The sequence below is a fragment of the Neofelis nebulosa genome, chromosome 15, assembly GCF_028018385.1.
Source record: "Neofelis nebulosa isolate mNeoNeb1 chromosome 15, mNeoNeb1.pri, whole genome shotgun sequence".
NCBI lineage: Eukaryota > Metazoa > Chordata > Mammalia > Carnivora > Felidae > Neofelis > Neofelis nebulosa.
In genome coordinates, this window is record NC_080796.1 from 74,370,457 (window position 1) to 74,392,982 (window position 22,526).

General features: G+C 41.0%; 1 protein-coding gene across 9 annotated transcripts in view; it reads left to right on the forward strand.

Moving 5' to 3' along the window:
• ASH1L (ASH1 like histone lysine methyltransferase) overlaps nt 1-22,526 on the forward strand; it is a 193,199-nt gene that overhangs the window by 8,876 nt on the left and 161,797 nt on the right. For all 9 annotated transcript variants that reach the window (XM_058701884.1, XM_058701891.1, XM_058701885.1 and 6 more), the window contains exon 2: nt 20,491-21,011. In XM_058701884.1, coding sequence (XP_058557867.1) covers nt 20,592-21,011 — 420 coding nt within the window. In that variant the 5' untranslated portion in view covers nt 20,491-20,591. The remainder of the gene's footprint in view (nt 1-20,490; nt 21,012-22,526) is intronic.

A 22,526-nucleotide genomic window follows, 5' to 3' on the forward strand; every position in this document is an offset into this window, starting at 1 on the left:
ATGTCCAGCCAAATAAAAAAATTGTATAATTGCTTTTCTTAATAATGAACAAGTCTTCCAGCTCCACATTGGTATATTTCCCTTCAATTTGTTGAAAATCCCAAATAGTGATTAAGATCATGGACTCAGAAATCGGATTGACTAGGCTCAGATCCCAGTTTGCTACTTACTGTGTAATCTTTAGCAAAACACTTACAGTCCTTGGTTTTCTTGACTGTAAGATGACGATAATACTTATAGCATAGGATTGTGGAAAGATTGTACTAGGTAATGTGTGTAAAGTGCTTAGCGTAATCTATGTTGTACAGCAGGTGCATAATGTAGATTTGCTGTTAGTATTAATTTCTCTTATTTATTTCCTGAAAAGAGAAATTTTTTTAGCAAAGCAAATGACCTCCCTTATGTGTATTGCCTATAGGAGGTAAGACTATGCAAAACACATTTTTGAAAGTGTATTAAACAACTTCCTTACACATATACATGTTTTTTTCTAATTCTCAGTTTATCTTATTTCCCTTACGTATGGATTCTACTTTTATGTTTTCCCACTTAACTCCAGGCGAGGCTTTTTTTTTTTAAGATTTTATTTTTGAGTAATTTCCACCCAATGTTGGACTCGAACTTCGAACCCCGAGATTAGAGGTCGCATGCTCTACTGACCGAGCCAGCCAGGCACCCCCAGACTAGGCTTTGTGTTTGGCTGCTGCTTCTTACCAAATCAAGGATTCTCTCCACAGTGCACAGGAATATATCTTCACTGAAGTGTGAAGTTTTTGGGGCAGAGAGCCTTAAGTCTTTGAACTGAATTGGGTTTAGTTAGGACAATTCTCTTCTTTTTTTTTTTTTAAATTATTTTTTTTAACATTTATTTATTTTTGAGACAGAGAGAGACAGAGCATGAACGGGGGAGGGGCAGAGAGAGAGGGAGACACAGAATCGGAAACAGGCTCCAGGCTCCGAGCCATCAGCCCAGAGACCGACGCGGGGCTCGAACTCACGGACCGTGAGATCGTGACCTGAGCTGAAGTCGGATGCTTAACCGACTGAGCCACCCAGGCGCCCCTAGGACAATTCTCTTCTTAAAGCTGACCAGCACTTTGTTTTTTTAGGAGGCCAGTGTATCCTTCTAAAGCAGAACCCATTGTTTTCACTAAACCACCTAATTTCATTCAGAAACAGGACCAACGTATATTTAGTGAGTGCTTATTGTGTGCCAGGCACTAGGATACGGTGATGAATGAACAAAATAAGGTCCTTGGGTATTTTAACTTTCCTTTTCCAGAACAAGATCAGTACTGCTGTAGTATGTGCTGCTCCATCATATTACATGTGGTCCAAGCAAGGTGTAGTGGAGATTTCTGAAAGAATGTCTTGGGGTATGATTATTTTATGCCAGGGCAAGTCAGGTCTAGGAAAAAAAATCTCTTCCTCTTGAGGATCCTTATTGTGTGTCTGTGTTTTATCCAAGCAGTCCATTGGACATTTAGTCCTCTGGGATATCAGTGGATTAAGTCTTCCATTCAGAGTCAAATAAAAACTGAAACCAGCATTTCTAACAAAGAATACATACTCTTTCATTCTGTCAGTATTAATTGTATACTTACATCATCTCAGATACTGTGCTAAGCCCCGGGGATACAGCAGTGAATACAAGTAAAAGTCATTGCTTTCAGGGACAACTTGTTGGCTCAGTTGGTAGAGCATTTGACTCTTGATCTCGGGGTCTTGAGTTCAGGCCGCACGTGGGTATAGAGAACACTTAAAAAAAAAAACAAAACTGCTTTCATGGTGCTCACTTTCTAGTAAGACAGATGTTAAACAAATGGGTGTGATGTCACAGCATTTTCATGTTAGGTGTTATAAAGGAAAATAAAGTAAGGAGATGGGGGGTGGTTGGGGAAGTCCCTTCAGGCAGTGATGCTTGAGCAGAGACCTGTGTGATGTGAGATCCCCATGTAGCTGTCTGGGGCACGAGCATAAGCCCTGAGGCAGTAGTGTGTTTGGTGTGTTTAAGAACTAAAGGGCTAGGGCTGCCTGAGGGGCTCAGTTGAGTGTCCGACTTCAGCTCGGGTCAAGATCTCATGGTTTGTGAGTTTGAGCCTCTGATTGGGCTCCCTGTTGTCCATGCGGAGCCCGCTTCGGATCCTCTGTCACCCCGCCCCTCTCCTGCTTGCGCTCTCTCAAAAATACATAAAAAACATTTAAAAAGAAAGAAGAGGGGTGCCTGGGTGGCTCAGTTGGTTAAGCGTCTGACTGGCTCAGGTCATGATCTCACGGTTTGTTGTTTTGAGCCCCACGTCAAGCTCTGTGCTGACGGCTCAGAGCCTGGAGCCTGCTTCGGATTCTGTGTCTGCCTCTCTGCCCCTCCCCTGCTCATGCTCTGTGTTTGTCTCTGTCTCTCTCAAAAATAAATAAACATTAAAAAGAAAAGAGAAAGAGGTAGAACAGCGTAAACAAGGTGGGGGTGAATGATAGGAAATAAGTAGAAGAGGTAGTCAGGGGCTATATAATGTAGACACTTAAAAAACTTGACCAAGTGTGTAGGTTTTATTTTAGATTTGATAGGAACCTGTTGGGAGGTTTTGAGTAGGGAGATAACTTGATCTAATGTATACACTTTGAAAAGCAAGAGTGATATAACCAGAGTGACCATTTAAGCCGTTGTGATATTTGAGTTAAGAGATGACTGTGAGTTGAACGAGGGTATTTTCAGGGAGATGGATTTGGGATCTATTTTTTTTTTTAACTTTTTTTTTTTTTTAATGTTTATTTTTGAGAGCGAAAGAGACAGTGAGAGAGGGAAGGGGCAGAGAGAGAGGGAGACACAGAATCTGAAGCAGGCTGCAGGCTCTGAACTGTTAGCACAGAGCCTGATGCAGGGCTCGAATTCACGAGCTGTGAGATCATGACCTGAGCTGAAGTTGGACGCTTAACCAACTGAGCCACCCAGGTGCCCCCAGATTTGAGACATATTTTTAAAGGTGGGGAATGAGAACTCGGATTGGCTGTGAGGTCTGAGTCAAAGAGTAGTTAAGATTGACTCCCACGATAGCCTCACTGTTGGGCACACTGGAGGAAGCAGGTTGCAGGAGTGCAGAAATTAAGAATTTGACTTGGACATACTGACTTCACGTTTTCTATCAAATGTTTCAAGTTGAGATACTGAGTAAGCAATTTGGTATATAAGTCTCGGGATTGTGGCAAATACAGATTTGGTAGTTGATCAGTGTAGAGGTACTGTTTAAAACCATGGGACTTGATGAGATCACCTGGAGAGTGAGTGAAGTTCTTAGAGTGAGTTGTGGGGTGTTCTGGACATTTAGAGGCATTTAATAATGCCAGGGCTGAAAGAATCATTCGATAATTTTAGGAGTAATACTTTCTTCAGAAAACCCAGCAAGTACTAACTGGTAAAGACATAGAGACAAAAATAAAATAGCTAATGAACTAAATTATTTTCCATCTGTTGAATAGCTCTTGGATTGTGTTGCAGAGATCAGAATACTCATATGAAACTAAAAACCATAGTGCCTGTTTTTACTGGATTGCTCTGAAAAGATGGTCAGAATGGTCATTACCTTCCTAAGTATCCATTGTGGAGGTCAACGTAGAGTAAAGCAATTACAAACTTATGAAATAATGAAGTTTGGGGGTGCTGGCTGGCTCACTCAGAGGAGTGGGCGGCTTTGGATCCTTGGGGTCTTGAGTCCGAGCCCTGTGTTGAGTTGAAACAACTAAAGGGGCGCCTTGGTAGCTCAGTTGGTTAAGTGTCCTACTCTTGGTTTTAGCTCAGGTCATGATCTCACAGTTCGTGAGTTTGAGCCCTACATCGGGCTCCGTGCTGAGCGCACGGAGCCTGCTTGTAATCCTCTCTCTGTCCCTCTCTCTCTGCCTCTCCCCCACTCACTTTCTCTGTCTCTCTCAAAATAAATAAACTTAAAAAAAAAAAAACAAAACTGGAAGCTTCTTACCCATTCACATGATAACAATTTCTAGCTTTGAAAATTTACAGAGTAAGGATCAAGCTGCCTCCTGTTTTCTTATTTGGTCTATCACTGGGCATTGTTAAACCTTCCTTTAAAGAAGCTAGGTTTTCATCTGTGGACTTAACTGAGCCAACACATCTAGTATCCTAGAATACATGTATATTTGGAAGTATACTTGAAAGTATTAAGGGGTTTAATGCTGTTTAGATTGACTTACTGCATATTTTGGGACATTTTCTGAGTTTGGGTAGGGACCTGTTTAAATGTATTTGAGGTGTCAGGGCGCCTGGGCGGCTCAGTCGGTTGAGCGTCTGACTTTGGCTTAGGTCATGATCTCACGGTCTGTGAGTTCGAGCCCCGCGTCGGGCTGTGTGCTGACAGCTCGGAGCCTGGAGCCTGCTTTGGATTCTGTGTCTCCCTCTCTCTCTCTGCCCCTCCCCTGCTCATGCTCTGTCTCTGTCTCAGACATAAATAAACATTAAAAAAAATTTAAATGTATTTGAGGTGTCAGAAATGGAAAATAATAGAAATTACAGATAAAGGCAGTCACAGCATATAGGTTGTTTTGTGTTGTTGATTTAAGACTCTATCAGAATTCCTCTTAGCTACTGCAGGAAACGGATGCTCTCTTGCTGAAGAACATGACTTCACACTTGACAGTCCACTTCTACCATTAGGAAAGTGTAGAGCCCATCTGTTGCATTGGCGCTATGCCTCAAAGGCCAGTAGTTTTGGACTTTGTCAGTCCAGGAAGAGAAATTAATCCCAGAACGTTGAGGGGAGAAACATTGTTAATAATGGATTCCTCAGGGTTTATCTGACATCTTGTTGCAGTTTTGTAGAGCTCATCGGAGAATTAAGGGTCCATCACGTGTAATCTCTTTTTCCCAAAGTCAGAATCATCAGTTGTGTGTATTATAGAACCACTTCTCTTCCAGGTAAATAGTGTCCATGCAAAAATACTACCGGGGCACGTGGGTAACTCGGTTGGTTAAGTGTCCAACTCTTGATTTTGGCTCAGGTCATGATCTCATGGTTCTTGGGATCGAGCCCCATATTGGGCTGTGTGCTGTCAGTGTGGAGCCTGCTTGAGATTCTCCCTCCCTCCCTCTCTCTCTCTCTCTCTCTCTCTCTCTCTCTCTCCCCCCCCCCCTCTCCCCCTCTCCCCCTCTCCCCCTCTCCCCCTCTCCCCCTCTCCCCCTCTCCCCCCTCTCTGTTCCTCTCCTGCTTCTGCCTGTTCTCTCTCAAAATAAACAAACATTTAAAAAAAAAAAAAAAACTACCAAAAATTTCCAGGTAGTTTAGAGGTGATCTTCTTAAGTAGAACTGAGATGCTTAAGATAGTAATATGATTTGGGATTCCAATAAGCCTCGAAAAATATTTCTAGGTGACTCTGTTCCACAAAATCTGGAAACTGAGGCTTACAACTTAAATGGTTAAAGTGGCCATTTCCTAGTTTCATGGGCATCCATTCTGTACCTTATCTTTGAGCTGGCCTCAAAAATAGGATCATAATTTGTTTGCTGGCGGTAGTAGTTAGGGCCCCATTAAGAATATAATGAAATCTGGGGCGCCTGGGTGGCTCAGTCGGTTGAGCGTCTGACTTCGGCTCAGGTCATGATCTCACGGTTTGTGAGGTCGAGCCCCGCATCGGGCTGTGTTTCTGACAACTCAGAGCCTGGAGCCTGCATTGGATTCTGTGTCTCCCTCTCTCTCTGCTCCTCCCCCACTCGTGCTCTGTCTCTCTGTCTCTCTCTCAAAAATAAATAAACATTAAATAAAAAGAATATAATGAAATCTTTGTGCCCTTTTCTGGAGTACACATACACAGATAAATTTTTCGCTGTATAATTGTTGGGAGTTTACTTTGCTTCTGGGCCACCATCCCTTATTTCATAGGCCTCTTAATTATGAATGTTATGGGGTGACAGTTGCATTATTTACCTGTTTCTCAACAGAGATTGCTCCTAAAAACGAAATAAACTCCTGTAAGGACAGTGGTGGTTGGAGAATGGTTTAAGTAACTCATTGCTAGACCATCTGTCATCTGCCCACCTTCATTTTCCCTTCACCATTTTGGTGATACAGTGATTTCTGGAGAATCATCAGTTAAAGTAACATGCCAGTGTTAGAATGGCAGGCTGGGTTTAAGAAAACTATTCTTCGGAATGGGTGAAATGGCAGCAAAGTGATCATTATCTGTCGGTGCCCCTCCCTGACTGGCTTCCTGGCTACAGTTCCCTAGCTTCCCCAGCTACATCACACACAGCTCTCTGAATGTAATTTCTAAATCCAAACCTGGCCGTGTCCCTTGGCAGAACAGACAGTTCAGCACTTTCTTCAAGGTCCTGTGTAGTTCTTGAGCTTTGTGTCTCGCTGAGTCTCTTACCCTTGGGCTTCAGCTGTTTGGAAACGCCACCATTCCCCAACTCAGTGCGTTTATGTCTCCATGACTTCCGTGTTCCTCCCAGTGCCCGGCAGCTTAGACAACACCTACCCATCTTCTGAGACAGTTCAAGTTGATGCTGTGAAGCCTTACCTGGCCACCTCCCCCCTTTTGGGGAACATTGAGCCCTCATTTCTCTTTGGTGTATACCTAGGAGTGGAACTGCTGGGCCACAGGGTGAGCATATTTGTGTCTTTGGTAAATACGGTCAGTTGTCCCAGTTGGTTGTATGACTCTATAGCTCTACCAGTAGTGTATACTTGTTCCATTTGTTCCCCATCCTCACCAACATTTGGTGTCATTCTTGCTAATTTTAGCATTCTAGTGGGTAATAGTATTTTGCGGTGTTTACTGATTTGCATTTCTGGGATTATTGGTGAGGCTGTGCATCTTTTAGTGCTTGTTGGATGTTGGGATATCTTTTTTGTGAAGTACCCTCCTAATACATGTTCTGAATGCAGTCCTTTACTCCGATGTAGGCGCTACAGATGATGTCATCCCGTGTGGGGCCTTTTCACTCTCATGTGGCTTCTTTTGACTAACAGAAGTTGGTATTTTTTTACAAAGTCCAATTTACCTTTTTTTCTCCCTTAAGAAAGAAAGGATGGTGATGCAGTTTGAGGCGGTATGTAGTTAGGAGTGGGGGAAATGGAGAACTCCTTATCAACTTTGTAGTTTCAGTCAAGCAAGATGAATAAGCTCTGGAGGTGTGCTGTGCTGCATGACGTTGTGCCTGTGGTCAACAACAGTGTAGCTTACACTTGAGCATTTAAGAGGGTAAATCTCACGTTAAGCGTTCTTACCACAATAAAATAATAAAAAGGTAGAGATGTGTGTAGTGAGTGGTCGTCTGTTGAATGGAAACACAGGAGAGGAATGTTTTAAGAAAATAACTAGTCAGTATTGGAATAATGGGGTCAGAAAGTATGCCCACAGTTAACTGGGTCAGTTTGTTCAGTGTCATGTAGATATGAACAAAACAACAGCAAGACTTTGAGAGGTATGTGTGTAGGGTGGCTATGTATGTTTCCTCTCTTTTAAAAATATGTTTTTATTGGATTTTTGTTTAATTGTGAAGCTAATAGAAATTTTACAGTAAGTTGAGAAAAAATATATATAACTTTATATTATTTTTACTTCTAAACATTTCCTCCAAAAGTTACCAGTGCTGTCAGTTAGGGTATAATCATCCGTACTTATTTCTGTATGCATACAAATACATAGGATTTTTTTCCTACTCTTTATACATAGAAGATCATGCTTGCACTTTTGCTTAAAAATAGCAGACAGAGTTCTATAATTCGGGTGTGTGTGTGTGTGTGTGAATATATATATATATATATATATATATATATATATATATATATATGTAGTGTGTGTGTGTGTGTGTGTGTGTGTGTGTGTGTGTGTGGCCACATTAAGCAGTGCTGTAATAAATCATTTATTAGTGCATTTGTTTTTCTATGATAGAGTCTCAAAAGTAGAATTTCTATTGAAGTCCAAGAGTATGTAAAATTTTAGATTGTCACGGACACTATAAATACTGCTTTCCAAAATGATGGTGGCTGCTAGTGTGTATTTTCCTGTATACTTTGCTGGAATTAGTTATCAGAATTTTAACTTTCAGCCGAACTTGGGGCGCCTGGGTGGCTCAGTCACTTGAGCATCCTACTTCAGCTCAGGTCAGGATCTCATGGCTCATGAGTTCGAGCCCTGCATCAGGCTCTGCACTGACAGCTCAGAGCCTGGAACCTCTTTCAGATTCTGTGTCTCCCCCTCTCTCTCTCTCTGCTCCTCTTCTGCTCCCACTCTGTCTGTCTCTCTCAAAAATAAATAAACATTAAAAAAATTGAATGCAACCGAACTGAAGAGTGAAAAATACCTTGTTTTAATTCACACCTCCCTGACTGCTAGTGATGTGCTGCCTCATTTTGTTTCAACTTGATTATTTCCATCTTTTCTGTGATTGCTTATGCATATCTCTCGTATATTGTTTCTTATTTACTATTTTGTAGAGTAGCTCTTACATACTGATCTATAGAGTTTCTATATCATCAGATCTGTCAGTATTTTCCTTAATGGCTTCTAGTCTCTTGAATTGCTTAAGAAGGTTTCTCTACCGGGGCGCCTGGGTGGCTCAGTTGGTTAAGTGTCTGACTCTTGGTTTTGGCTCAGGTCATGATCTCACTGTTCAGTTTGTGAGTCAGAGCCCTGAATCAGGCTTGCACTGTCAGTGCAGAGCCTGCTTGGGATTCTCTTTTTCCCCTCTCTCTGCGCCTCCCCCATGCGTGGGTGCACTCTCTCTTTCTCAAAATAAATAAACTTAAAAAAATTTTCTTCTCTATTACAGGCTATAGAAATATTCACAAATATTTTTCAAGTACTTTTATTTTTCACATAGCTATTAAATCTATGAAGAAATTATTTTTGTATATAATGGGTCTAAGTTTGTTTTCTCCATATGAATAGCCAATTAGGTCAACATGTAGCAACATATGTCAAATAAATAAGCTTGTTGCCATGTTGAAAGCTGTTGATTGAAAAGAGTTTTACAAGATTGCCTCTAGCCCATATTTCATTTTTATGCAAAATAGGAAAGGAACCTCTTCCTTGAGATACCTTATTTTGATCTGCCAGAAAATTTTTAAATGGCTTCATTGAGATATATTTCATGTTCTGTACAAGTCACTGATTTAAAGTGTACAATTCAGGGGCGCCTGGGTGGCTCAGTCGGTTAAGCGTCCGACTTCAGCCAGGTCACGATCTCGCGGTCCGTGAGTTCGAGCCCCGCGTCGGGCTCTGGGCTGATGGCTCAGAGCCTGGAGCCTGCTTCCGGTTCTGTGTCTCCCTCTCTCACTGCCCGTCCCCCGTTCATGCTCTGTCTCTCTCTGTCTCAAAAATAAATAAACGTTAAAAAATAATAATAATAAAGTGTACAATTCAGTGGTTCTTGGTATATTCGCATAGTTGTACAACCATTACCGCCACCTGATTTTAGAAAATTTGATCTTGGTGCCCGTTAGCAGTCGCTCCATCCCAGCCTTCCCTTTTTCCCCCGTCCCTAGGTAACCATTAGTCTACTTTCTGTCTCTATGGATTTGCCTTTTTTTGCACACTTCACATAAATGGAATTCTGTAATTTGTTGTCTTTTGGAACTGGCTTCCTTCACTTAGCATCAATTTTCAGGGTTCGTCTGCATCATAGGATGTACCAGCACTTCATTCTTTTTCATGGATGACTCACATTCCATTGTCTGGATAACATTGCTGTGAACATTTGTGTACACGTTTTTGTGTGGACGTATGCTTTCATTTTTCTTGGGTATATACGTAGCAGTGAACTTGCTGGCCCATGTGGTGCCTCTGTTTAACCTTTTGAAGAACTGCCAGGCTGTTTCCCAAAGTGTCTGCACCCTCTCACATTCCTACTCATTTCTCCGAAGAAAATTTTTATGAAAAACAAATGGAAGATGTTTACAATATGAATGGTGCTCTTTTGAAGTGACTCCTTTGTTTAATGTAAAACCACATGCATTGGCCTGAGTTCACAGCCCCTAACCCTTGTCCAAATGTAACAATTCATTTATGGGAAAATCTGATGTAACTTTTTCTTCCCTCCTGTTGCCATTTTAGAATTCTCTAGGGATAGGCATCACCATCCCTATATATTCCTTGCAACTACAGCCCCATCCCACTTTTTTTTTTTTTTTTTTTTTTTTTTAAAGATTTTATTTCTAGGGGCGCCTGGGTGGCTCCGTTGGTTAAGTGTATGACTTCAGCTCAGGTCATGATCTCCCGGTTCATGGGTTCGAGCCCTACATTGGGCTCTACTCACAGCCTGGAGCCTGGAGCCTGCTTCAGATTCTGTGTTTCCTTGTCTCTCTGCCCCTCCTTCACTCATGCTCAGTCTCTCAAAAATGAATCACCGTAAAAAAAAAAAAAAAAAAAAAAAAAAAAAAAAAAGATTTTATTTTTAAGTAATCTCTGAACCCCAACCCTGAGATCGAGTTGTGTGTTCCATCGACTGACCCAGCTAAGTGCTCCCCATCCCATCTTTTTTAAAAAAACAGAGTTGAGCTTATATAATTGAGTCATTGTTAACTCTACTTCTCAGGAAGAGCTAAGCAAGGTTTGATTAGATTATCTGTATAATAGTATTATTTTTCCCCCCAGGATTTAGCTTTGGGAATGCTTTTTGTATGTATTTTCCCCTTGTGGCTAACTATTTGTAATTTATGTCTTCTATTTTACTTTCCTGGTTTGACTTTCTAGAATTAGTTTGTTGCTATAATATAGTATTTCCTTGTTCATGAGACACACTCTTTCCTCCCAGTTTAATGTTTCCAAAATTAGGAAATAACACAGTTGATTATTATATTTATTGTGGTAATGGTTAAAAAAAAATTTCTCCTGAAAATGTGGTCAATGATTCATAAACCCTTTTTAAATCTCTGGCATCTTGAAATTTAAGAACTATATACAGTACATAAGTGTGAAAATAGCTGGATTTATTGGTGATTAGTGCTTTGAAAGTTAGAAGTTATTGGTGGTTGTCACACTCTTTTAAATGAAATGTTCTGTAGTTGAGTAAAGAAAGCTTTATCCAACTCTGTAAGTGTTGTTTATGGTGTATAAATTATTTAGGAGCACAGTTCAAATTTTATCTTTATGAAGATGTTCTAGCTTTTTGTGATTTCAGTGATTTATGTAATATCAGTGATTCAGTATAAAATATCTTAAGCCATTTAGTATACTGCTTACCCTTTTACTTCTGAAGAGCAAATTATATGGCGATATACAGTGTTTATTTTTTAAATCGTAATAACAGTATAAGATTATATGATATTTAAAGAAAATGCCAATTCTTTAATATTTTCATTTTCACTCTGCTGTCTTTTAGTCATTGTCTATATACGTAACTTAAAATACAGCAATACGTATGTTTGCTTATTCAGTCAGTAGATATTTATTGAATACCTTTTATGTTCCAGGTACTTTGCTAAGGATATTTCAGGAAATAAAGCAGTCAGGATTCTTATTCTCATGGAACAAATGCTATAGTGGAAAATCTGGGTATTGTGCATGTAACTTACCAAAAGCACATAACTTACTAGGATGATGAGTGTTAAGAGACTTACAGATGCTACACGAGCACTTAAGATCTCCCTTGGTCTAGCAGGGAAATGACATAATCAGATTATTTTTAAATCCTATTTCTGGGGGTGCCTGGGTGGCTCAGTCGGCTGAGCATCTGACTCTTGATTTTGGCTCAGGTCATGATCTCATGATTCACGGGATCGATCCCCATGTTGGGCTCTGCGCTGACAGTGTGGAGATTACTTAGGATTTCTCTCTCTCCCTCTCCCTGTCTCTCTCTCTGCGTCTTCACCACTTGCGCATTTGCATGTATGTGCATGCTCTCTCAAAAGAAATAAAAATGTATTTTAAAAGTTTTAATTTTTTTTGAGTGCGTATTTAGTTTTGAGACCAAGAGCATGAGCAGGGGAGGGGCAGAGAGAGAGGGAGGCACAGAATCTGAAGCAGGTCCCAGGCTCTGAGCTGTCAGCACAGAGCCCAACACCGAGCTCAGACCCACAAGCTGTGTGAGATCATGACCTGAGTCAAAATCAGATGCTCAACCGAGTCACCCAGGTGCCCCAAAATAAATAAAAATTCTAAAAAAGTTATATTTCTGGCCACGTCTTAGAGAAGGGATGGGGGGGAACAAGGTTAAATACGCAGGGAAGGTGGGAAGCTGCCCTGCTTTGTGTCAGATCTGCTGTTGTGGACGGTAGTGGACTTAGAACCGGGTGTGATCAAACATTATTTATGTGGAACTGACGAGTTTTGGTGGCAGGTTGGCGTTGGGAGTAGGAGAGTGAGAGGAGTCAAGGGTGACTGCCACGTTTCTGACGAGCCACTGGTGGCACTGTGCTCACTTAGCTGGGGTGGTAGGTCCTAAGAAATAGGCCGGTCATCTATAAGCATTGTAAGAGCATGAAAGCCAGGAGAAAGATACATAGTGTGCTGTAATTTTTTTAAATCTTCTATAGTTCATTTATATCTGTTTTTTTACTGTTGAGAAACAGAGCAGTGATTACAGTCTCTAAGTGTGTTTGATAAAGACCACAGAGAAGACATGATCACAGATGAGACAAACTAGACTTTACTTATTTTGAGCTAATGCGGTAATTTCAGGTAAGTGTACTTACCTAAAAAGAAAGAAAAGTTATTCTTACATTTTAGAGAGAGTTCAGATAAATTACCTTTCTTCCCAAGTTAAAAACGTTTTTTTCTAAAACTCCATTATATATTTATATAGCGTTGTCCTACTGACTCTCTCCGTAGGTGTCCCGTGCGGGCATTCGGGGCTGGCAGCTTGGCCTTTCCACTTCAGCGTGTCCCAGACATCTGACATTTAACATTCTCATTGAACTCTTAATATCCTCTTTCTGTCTCATCCTGGCAAACAACTTCTGTGATGTCAGCCCCATGAGGGCAGGGGTTTTTGTGTTTTGTGCCCTGCCCTACCCCCAGTTCTTGTCCACGATGGGCACTCGGTAAGTATTTGCGATGGGATGTCTCAGTGGTACCACCACTTGCTTCAGTCTTCACTTCTCTCCCTCTGTTCCTGCCTCTGGTGAACAAATCAAATCCGTTAACACCTCTGCAGTATGTCTCAATGCATCCATTTTTTTTTTTTTTTTTTTTTTTTTTAATTTTCAGTGCTACCTCTCTAATAACTGGTGTTCCAGAATCAACTTTTGCTGTCTTTCTAATCTTTCTTCCACAGCAGGCGGAGAGGTTTTCTTAAAATGTAAATTTATCTTGTTACTCTCCTGCTTAGAGTTTCTTTTTGGATTCCAAATCCTTAATATAGCCCAACAAGGCTCTTTGCAAGCTATTTTCATTTATCTTTCCATTTTTGTTTTGTGCTGTCACCCCCTTTGGTGTATCTGCTGTTAATCTTTACAAATCTCAGGGATTTTTTACACATACTGTTCTCTAATTTGGGAACATACTTACCTCCACATTTTGCCTGGCTATTTCAGGCAAGTAGATTGGGTTTCAGATTAAAGTTAGCTGTTTTTCTAACATTATATTCCCTGTCCCTGCAAGTTTCCTTGATAAGCTAGCTCACAAAGTTAGTACCTTCACATTTATCATAAGTTGTTATTGCATAATTAGTCATTTATCTGCCTCCCCCTCCAAAATGTAAAGTTCACGAGACCTAGGACCGTATCATATTACTTACAACCGTATCTACGGTGGGTGTCACAATTCCCAAAACCTATTTTGAGGTTCTCTAAATATTGAATGAAGGGATAGGTTAAGATTGATGAATCCATAAAGAAAGTGGTATAATGATCACAGAGGTAGATGGAGAGCCCCTGGAATGTGTGACCATGGAAGATAAGAGGGGATTTCACACACCAAGTATATGCCAGGTGTAGCAGAGAGGGGTAGTCAGGGCAGGAACAAAAATGATCTTTGGGAGGCAGCATAACTTGGTATTTAAGAGGAGTCAGACAGACCTGGGTTCAACCTTTTATTGGTTGTTAGCTTGTTTTTTCATCCCTGAAAAGGGAATAATAATAGTAACTACCTCATGGCGAGGCTTACACGAGATCATCTATATAGCACATTAGCACAGGACTTCTCATGTGTTAAGAGCTTGGTAAATTTTTTTATGTAACTAGTGCTGAATACACTGTAAGGACTCAATATTTGTAGTATTTAGAAACTGCGTAGTTGGTTTTATATTGCCTTGCTAAATAGTGTTTATCAAAGTGTGTCGATTCCCTTCCGGCTCTCATGATAGACAAGGTATCTACATAAGACAGTCTCCAAACTTAGTGGAATTGTTTTCCCTAATGGTGTAGTATCTCACAGACCAGAGCATTGTATTAACAGTGAATTTGTGTATTTTTGTCGGATCCATTGTTTGTTACTTGGATGTGAGATTAGTATGGGGGGTGTGGGTGAGTAGGCACTGGTCACTTTATAGAGGGAATAGGGTGTGGTGGTAAAAACAAGTTTGATTAGTTCCTGTGTGGAAATTTTGTATCTGTTTTGCTTGCCTGGGTATTGTCATATTGCAGAATGTACAGCAATAGGACATTCATAAATCACTGTGAAATGTGATTTACTTTGTAAATTTATAGGTATCTGACATGCTGTTAGATTATCATACTTTGTGTTGATAGAATGTTTATATCCTATTAATATAATTAGCAATCTTCTAAAAAGTTTGTTCACAGCTAAAATGATTGAGGCAAAAGAGCTTCATGCTATAGATTTAGTGTTAGCTTCCCTTGAATTTGGACTAGACTGTTCTGGATGGTCTCAGTGATTTGAAGACATACTTTCAATCCCAAATTTGCATGTGATGTGAACGTTGAATTTGCCTCTTAGAGTGAAGAGGTTCTAGCAGCCTTATTAGTTCTGTGTTTCTCTATTAATACATTGTAGTGTGAACCAGAGTATATTGTGTGACAACATGGCATCCTTGCCCCTGGATGGAGAACCTAGATTGTGTAAATACCTTTCCAAAATCTTTGCGACAGAGTATCATTCACCAAGAACACTGCTTTGAAAGTTTAAAATCAGCATTCTGTAGGGACTGGTTTTTAAGCAGTTTACATTTAGCCGATAAAAAACATTCTTTGCTGCGAAGTATCTTCAGAATTTGGATCTATCTTTACTAGAAACACTTAAATTTGGTGTATAGGGTTTGCCAATCATGCTTTTCCAGGCTCACTGCCTAAGTGGATTCACAGAATATGCCCTTAGGCATGCTATTCTTTTTCTCTTTGATCAAGTGAGGGAAACAGTATTTCTCTGTTCTTACATACATTTCTAGGGTAGTGATCATTGTTTTCAAGTCCTTTTTTAGCTTAGTTGATATTCTGCTGTTTATATAATCTGTGTCACTTGGATTCAGTTTTTCCGTTTTAAAATGAAGAGAATCATGCTCTCCAAACCCTTCTCTGGAATGTGTTAAAAATGAATTAAGTGCTGGTAAGAAATGCTTTTGAGTTGTTTGGAAGAAACACTGAAATTCTGCCTCACATTTATAAATACATATTAAGACTTCTGGAGTTCTTTCATTATAAAGAACAATTATAGGGAAATTTTTAAATGTGTGTACTTGTGAGTAGTGAATATAAACACAGTTGTTTTGTGTACATTATTTGTTTTTATTCTAGAACAGATTTGGTTTCATAACTAACCAAAAACATACATAGCAAGTCTGTCAGTTCACTAGTAACATGAAACCCAGGATGGGTATTAAAGATTAAGAAACAAGAAGACTTAAACAGCAACAACATGGGTGCCTGGGTGGCTCAGCCAGTGAAGCCTCCAGTTCTTGATTTCAGCTCAGGTCGTGACCTCACGATTTGTGGGATCGAGCCCCATGTCGAGCTCTGCGCTGACAGCTCAGAGCCTGGAGCCTGCTTGGGATCCTCTGTCTCCCTCTCTCTCTGCCCCTCCCCCCCAAAATAAATAAACATTAAAAAAATTTAAAAAGGAGAAGAAGGAAGTGGGGAAGAGAACTAGAAAAGGAACAAATTAAAGCCAATAAGATACATCCTATATAAGACATGCAATTAATTCAAATATTTATGGAACACCTCCTATATGCCAGGTACAGTTCTAGGTGTAGGACATTACATTGAACTAAACTGACAAAAATCTGTTTCCTGGTGGACTTGACATTCCCATGGAAAGATATCAACAGTAAAGAAATGCGTTGTACACCAGGCGGTGAGAAGAGTGGTGGAGAAAAAATAAAACAGGACAGAATGTCAGAAGAGGACAGTGGGTGTGTTCATAAAGGATTGTCGGGGAGCGCCTGCTCTATAAGGTGACATTTAGGCAAAGCCATGAAGCAAGGTGTGCAGTTATCGTGGGAAAGAGTGTTCTGGTCAGACCGAACGATACATGCAAGGCCCTCCCAAAGGCGTAGTTCGAGTTTGTTTTTGAGAAACAGAAGGAGGAGGCCTGTGCCCCTGACCCCCTTCTCAGAACTACGTGGGGAGGTTGGTAAGAGATGGAAAAGAAGCTGAGGGGTTTATCTGGCAGAGTAAATGGGGCCTTTAGACCATTGTAAGGACTTTGGTTCCACTTGGAGTGATACGGGAAGCCCTTGGGAGGGGAGTGACATGATCTGATTAAAAGGATCACCCTGCTGCTGAGTTGAGAAGACTGTGGAGAGTTACAAAGGGCTGAGGAATGGAGCCAGTTAGATGACATTTGCAAGAGTCCAGGTCAGGTATCACTTGGATCTGATTGGTAGCTGTCAAATTGATGAGAAATGGATTCCACACGTATTTCGGAGGTAAAAAAGACTTTGCCAACTGAATGGACATGTGGGGCATTAGCAAAAGGAAGCAAGGATCATTAGGAATTTTGAGTCCAAATATTTCCAGCTGGAGTTGTTTATTGAGATGAGGAAGAGTGGGAAAGACAGATGGAGGGGGAGTGAGGGTGAAGGTAAATTGATTTTAGACACCTGAGCTTGCAGCACCCGTTAGACATGCAGGCAATGTGTCAGGTAGGCATTTAGATACAGGAGTCTGGAGTTTGAGGCAGTCTTCTCAGCTGGCCTCTCTCTGGAGATAGAAATTTGTGAATTGGGACACCTGGGTGGCTCGGTTGCTTAAGTGTCCGACTCTTGATTTTGGCTCAGGTCATGATCTTAAAGTTCCTGGTTTTGAGCCTCCCCACTGTCAACGTGGAGCCTGCTTGGCTCCTCTCTCCTCTCTCTCTGTAAGAAATAAAAACTTCAAAAAAAAAAAAAAAAAGATCCATTAATCAATAGTGTTAGATATAATTTAAAACCAAAAGATTGGATTTGCTCATTTAGCAGGTGGGTGTAGATAGAGAAGGGAAGAGTATGCCCTGGGATGCTCCAGTGTTTAAGGTTCAGGGAGAAAAGAAAAAACTGACAAAGGAGACTGAGGTTGAATCCAGAGAGGGGTCCCGAAAGTCACCTTCTGTTGCTAGGTCAAGTAGAGGACTAGGGTCCTAAGTACACCCGATGGGTGTACTTAGCATGGAGCACAGTGGTGACCCTGACCAGCGTTTTCTGTGGAGAGGTAGTGGTGAAAGTGTGATCAGCGCACTGCAGAGAAAAGTGGAGGATCTGGAGGTGGGGAGTCTGGACTGCCCTTTGAAAAAGTTGTAAGGGGGAACAGAGACATGGGAAGCTGGTAGAGGATACGGGGTCAAGAGCAGATTTCTTAGATGAGAAATACTGTAGTATGTTTTCATGCTGATGGGCATCGGCCAGAGGAGTGTGAGGTGTAGATGATGCAAGGGGAAAGAGGATAGTTGCCTGAATAGTGCTCTTGAGAAGGCAGCGAGAGTGGGATTTTGTGCTCAAGTGGAGGGGTTGGAAGTATATTATGATAGGAGGGAAGGCAGACTCTTTGTGGGAGCAGACACAGGAGGTGCGAAGGTATGCAGTCTGGGGGGACCTCGTAGCAGTTTTCTTCTGATTGTTTCCACTGCCATCATCAGAGTGGAGGCACAGTCCGTGAGGGTGGAGAGGACTTGAAGACGCTGTGTAGGAGATGCTGGGTTTGGGAAGCGGGTTTGCTACACCGAGGGTCCAGTTGAGGTTGGTGCTTAGGAGTGTAAAGTGAGGTCAGTGAGCATGATTGTTTTCCTTACACCAGCTTGGACGGCACAGAGACAGAAGAGGTTAAGATGTGATTTTGAAGCTGTTGCTCATGCTGGATATTGTAGTAAGCGTATATAGAAATCCACCTCTGTGGAACACATATAATAAACATATAAGAACAAAGTCATATATAGGATTGTTGATACAACACAAGACGAATTCCTATAAAAAAAGGGGAAGCATTTTCTACATACCAGACATTATGTTAGAAGCTATAGGGGCCTTAAAATTCATTCATCCATTCACCTATTTATTGGGTACTGAAATATGTGCTATACATTGTGCCAAGTGCTGGGGATATAGTGGGGAACAAGCCAGAAGGGGTCCCTGCCCTCATAAAGCTTACGCCGTTACTCTAGCCTGTTCGAGGGTGGAGTTGACAAATGTTCAGCAAGAAAAAAAAAAAAAAAAAAAGCCAGTTATTCAAAGTGTGATCCCATACTGATAATAGGTATTCAGGGAAGGATCAGGTCCGTGCAGGCTTAAATGTAGGTGTGAGAACATTAAGTCCACAAACCATCATCCAAAAGTTTGTTTTTTGCTTTGAGTAAGATATTGTAGATTGGCTTACTTCCACTGTGATGTTTAGAGTGGTGCTCCTTAATCAGGCACATTAATACTTCCGCATTGAAATGTATGACGATTCACAAAACTTGTGGTGATTAAGGCCAAAGTGGATCCAGATCAGGTCTGATAGGTACAAAGATAGCACTTTGTACTTCTAGAGGGAAAGCAAGCACAGGGCACAGAAACAGAAATGATCATGACTTATTAGGGACAGGAAGGAAAACTGCGTGGACTCAATCACTGGGATAAGCAAGTTTGAATAGTTAGAGCCCGATGATGAAAGGTCTCGAAGCTCTTGTGAAGTGTTCATCTTTGAGGTGGTAGACTGCAAAAATTGTCCGAGGGAGCTGATTGGAAGGTTCCCCTTGCAGCCACTTTTGTGAATGAAGAGAGTGGGAACAAACTGAAGAGGTCAGTCAGTCGGCCAGTATTTGTTGAGTGCTGAAAATGTTGTGCTCCTGCTGTTACTAGTGGTAATTAATTGTTGGCACCTTCTTTTGAACCCTTGCTGTGTTCTCAGGCACTGGGCTGTGCATTTGACTTGCATTTCTGGTAGGAGTTGTCAAATTGTTCTGTGATCTTCATCCTTGAGAATCTTACAATCTTGTTGGAAAGAAAAGTCTTAAGCACCTAGTTTAAACTGTGAAATACTCTACTTTATCAATGGAATGTTCTAATGAATAGGGTGTTCTCTTTTTCAGATACTTGTTCTGGATCTTGAGTTGGCTGTGTGCTTATATGTAGTCTGTCAATCCTCAAAAGTAGTGAATTGTTTTGGCTTTGTATTCATTAGCCTTCTGGTTGTATGGTAATCTGGTTCCCTGAGGCTCACTATTTCTGAGAAGGGGGTTGCCCTGGGTAGACTATTCAGATTCTCAGGTAAGGTGTACATCTGTTGTAAAATAATAATTTGGCATGCTGATTTGAACATTTTATGCATTTGGAAAAAATATTTTATGGGTTTGGGGAATTAAGGCATGCCACCTGACTGTTTGCTAATGGGAAAACTTGTAAAGTTAACTATCTGGTTTTCAAAGTTTTTTTTATTTTTTTTATTTTTTTTTATTTTTGGGACAGAGAGAGACAGAGCATGAACGGGGGAGGGGCAGAGAGAGAGGGAGACACAGAATCGGAAACAGGCTCCAGGCTCCGAGCCATCGGCCCAGAGCCTGACGCGGGGCTCGAACTCATGGACCGCGAGATCGTGACCTGGCCGAAGTCGGACGCTTAACCGACTGCGCCACCCAGGCGCCCCTCAAAGTTTTTATAACAATTGTTATAAATCATTTGTATCATTGTTTGTTTAATGTTTGTCTTTGTCACTAGAGTATAAGGCCTGTAAATTTAGGAGCTGGATCTGTTCTCCTGAGCACTGTATTTCCAGGTTATTGCACAATGCCTGGCACATGATAGGAGCTCAGAAATATTTTGAATGAATGAAGGAGTGAATGAATTCAGAGCTGAATTGTACACCAGCAGCAAAGATAATTCCAACCTAAGAGTCCTGACCCTTTGCAAAGCCTAAAACCTTACAAAAGGTCGGAGCACTCAGACCACGACGTGTAGCACAATAGCTTGTATGTGATACCTGTGGAATAATAAGCTTCTTCTAACATTTTAAACTTATAAATCAGTTTACATGTATTTGGCACTGCATTTTGGTTAGTCTTAATTGTGACTTGGGCTTCTTCCTGACCTCCTCGTCCCCCCTCCCCCCTCCCCCCTCCCCTTTTACCCATTTTTCACGTTAGTTGATAGTTGCCTCTGTTCTGATGAATTTTTGTTGTGGTCTGTCCTGCAGAGAAAGAGATGCTGGTTGCAAGTTTTGGAGATCCCTGTTTTTTATGGAACACAGTTCTGTAAACTTTTCATAAGCTTCCTTGGCAATAACATACACTTGTGATGGACCCTAGAAATACTGCTATGTTAGGATTGGGTTCTGACTCCGAAGGATTTTCAAGGAAGAGTCCCTCTGCCGTCGGTACTGGCACAGTGGTCAGCAAGAGAGAAGGAGAGCCAGAGAACAACGCGAAAGAGGAAGAGGACCTTCGCAAGTGGAATCGGGAAAGAAACAGTGAAGCAGGGAAAGAGGATGGTTTGACTGATGCACAGCAACAGTTTTCAGTGAAAGAAACAAACTTTTCAGAGGGAAACTTGAAATTGAAAATTGGCCTTCAGGCTAAGAGAACTAAAAAACCTCCAAAGAACTTGGAGAACTATGTGTGTCGACCTGCCATAAAAACAACCATCAAGCACCCGAGGAAAGCACTTAAAAGTGGGAAGATGACTGATGAGAAGAACGAGCACTGTCCTTCAAAACGGGTGAGTACCGCTCCCAGCCATCCGTGGTCTGCGGCTAGCCCTGGATTCCTCCACCCTTCACACACGTGTCCCAGGAAGTTTGATTTCCATCTCTAGTGTTATTCCCAAATAGTCTGTTTTGCTTGACTAAAACAGGCTGCGAGACTTGTTAGGGACGTGAATGATAGCGTAACTGTTTGTATTCGTAGGCAAATGTTGTAAATTGGGCGCACCCATACCGTTACTCCTGCAGGGCTTACTGGAAAGTGTATTGGGCTTGCGTTTAGGAAACCTAGATTTGAATCTTGCCTTCCTGTTTTTCTAGCAGTGTGACTATAGACAGATTAACAGGGAAGGAATCGAGGTTCAGTGCTGCTAAATGATTACAATACTACCTACCTATATGCCCACGTGCATATTTAAATGTTATGCATACGTAAGTAAAACAATAGATCTAGGTAGAAAGAATTGGTTTAAGATTTTGGAATAATCCTGACTGTGTGAAATAACTTGATTTTCACTGTTAATTTCTTAACATCAAATTCACATGCTTCCTGCATGTTACCAGAAGCCATAATGATTCAGGCTTTTTGTTCTTCTCCGAATTGCTATGGCATCCAGAAGTTTTTAATAGTTGCTATGTATTCTTCGAAGATCACAGACATATAAGGTAGCTTGGGATATTTTGTTGATAAAATCAACTGTGAATGAGTTAAGATTATAAGCCAGGAAAAAAATGGGTATTGTACCAATTCTTGAAAAAAAAAAAAAAATGAACCGGATGAATCTTAGCTAAGTTGATTAACCTATCCTGAGCCTTATTTTTCTCATCTCTGAAATGAAGATATTATCTGTTCCTTTTGACCTCAAGGATTTTCATAAGGTTGATTGAAGAAGATTTTTATCTAGACCTTTTTATTTGAAACAGTGTTAGAGTTTATCTGGTGCAGCTGACTTGTAAAAGTCCCCGGGATGATTGTCTTGAGTAATCTTTCTATAGTTTGTTTTGTTTTGTTTCACAGTACATGCTAATGATGAGGTTTTGTACTGAGGTGACTTCACCCACAGTATGTGTTTACTCTCAACATACGGGTAGTTTATATCCACAGATCTTATTTGTAGTAGAATATAGTCTGTGGTTTCTGAGGGAAGGTAGCAGAGCTGCTAGTGAAGGGTAGGTGTTTATTTTTCCAACAGTTACTTGAGCATAGGATGTTGAATATATTCGTAGCCTCTGAATTAGTTCTTCGGAAGTAGTGGAAGGAGCATGGGTTATGAACTCAGAACCTAATTTTAATCCTGGCTTAAAAACTATACACAGGCAGTTGGCTTTCTCTTACTCAGCCTTGGTCTTCTCAATTATAATGTGGGATTATGAATGCCTAGCTTAAATGATTATATAAAGAATTGAATTTATATAAAGTATCTAGCATGTGATAGTTCTTGGGAATATTCTCTTTTCCTTTTTATAGCCTAATGTAGGAGTTCACAACCCTTGATCCCTGGGAGGGTGTGTCGGGTGTGTGTCACTGCCCT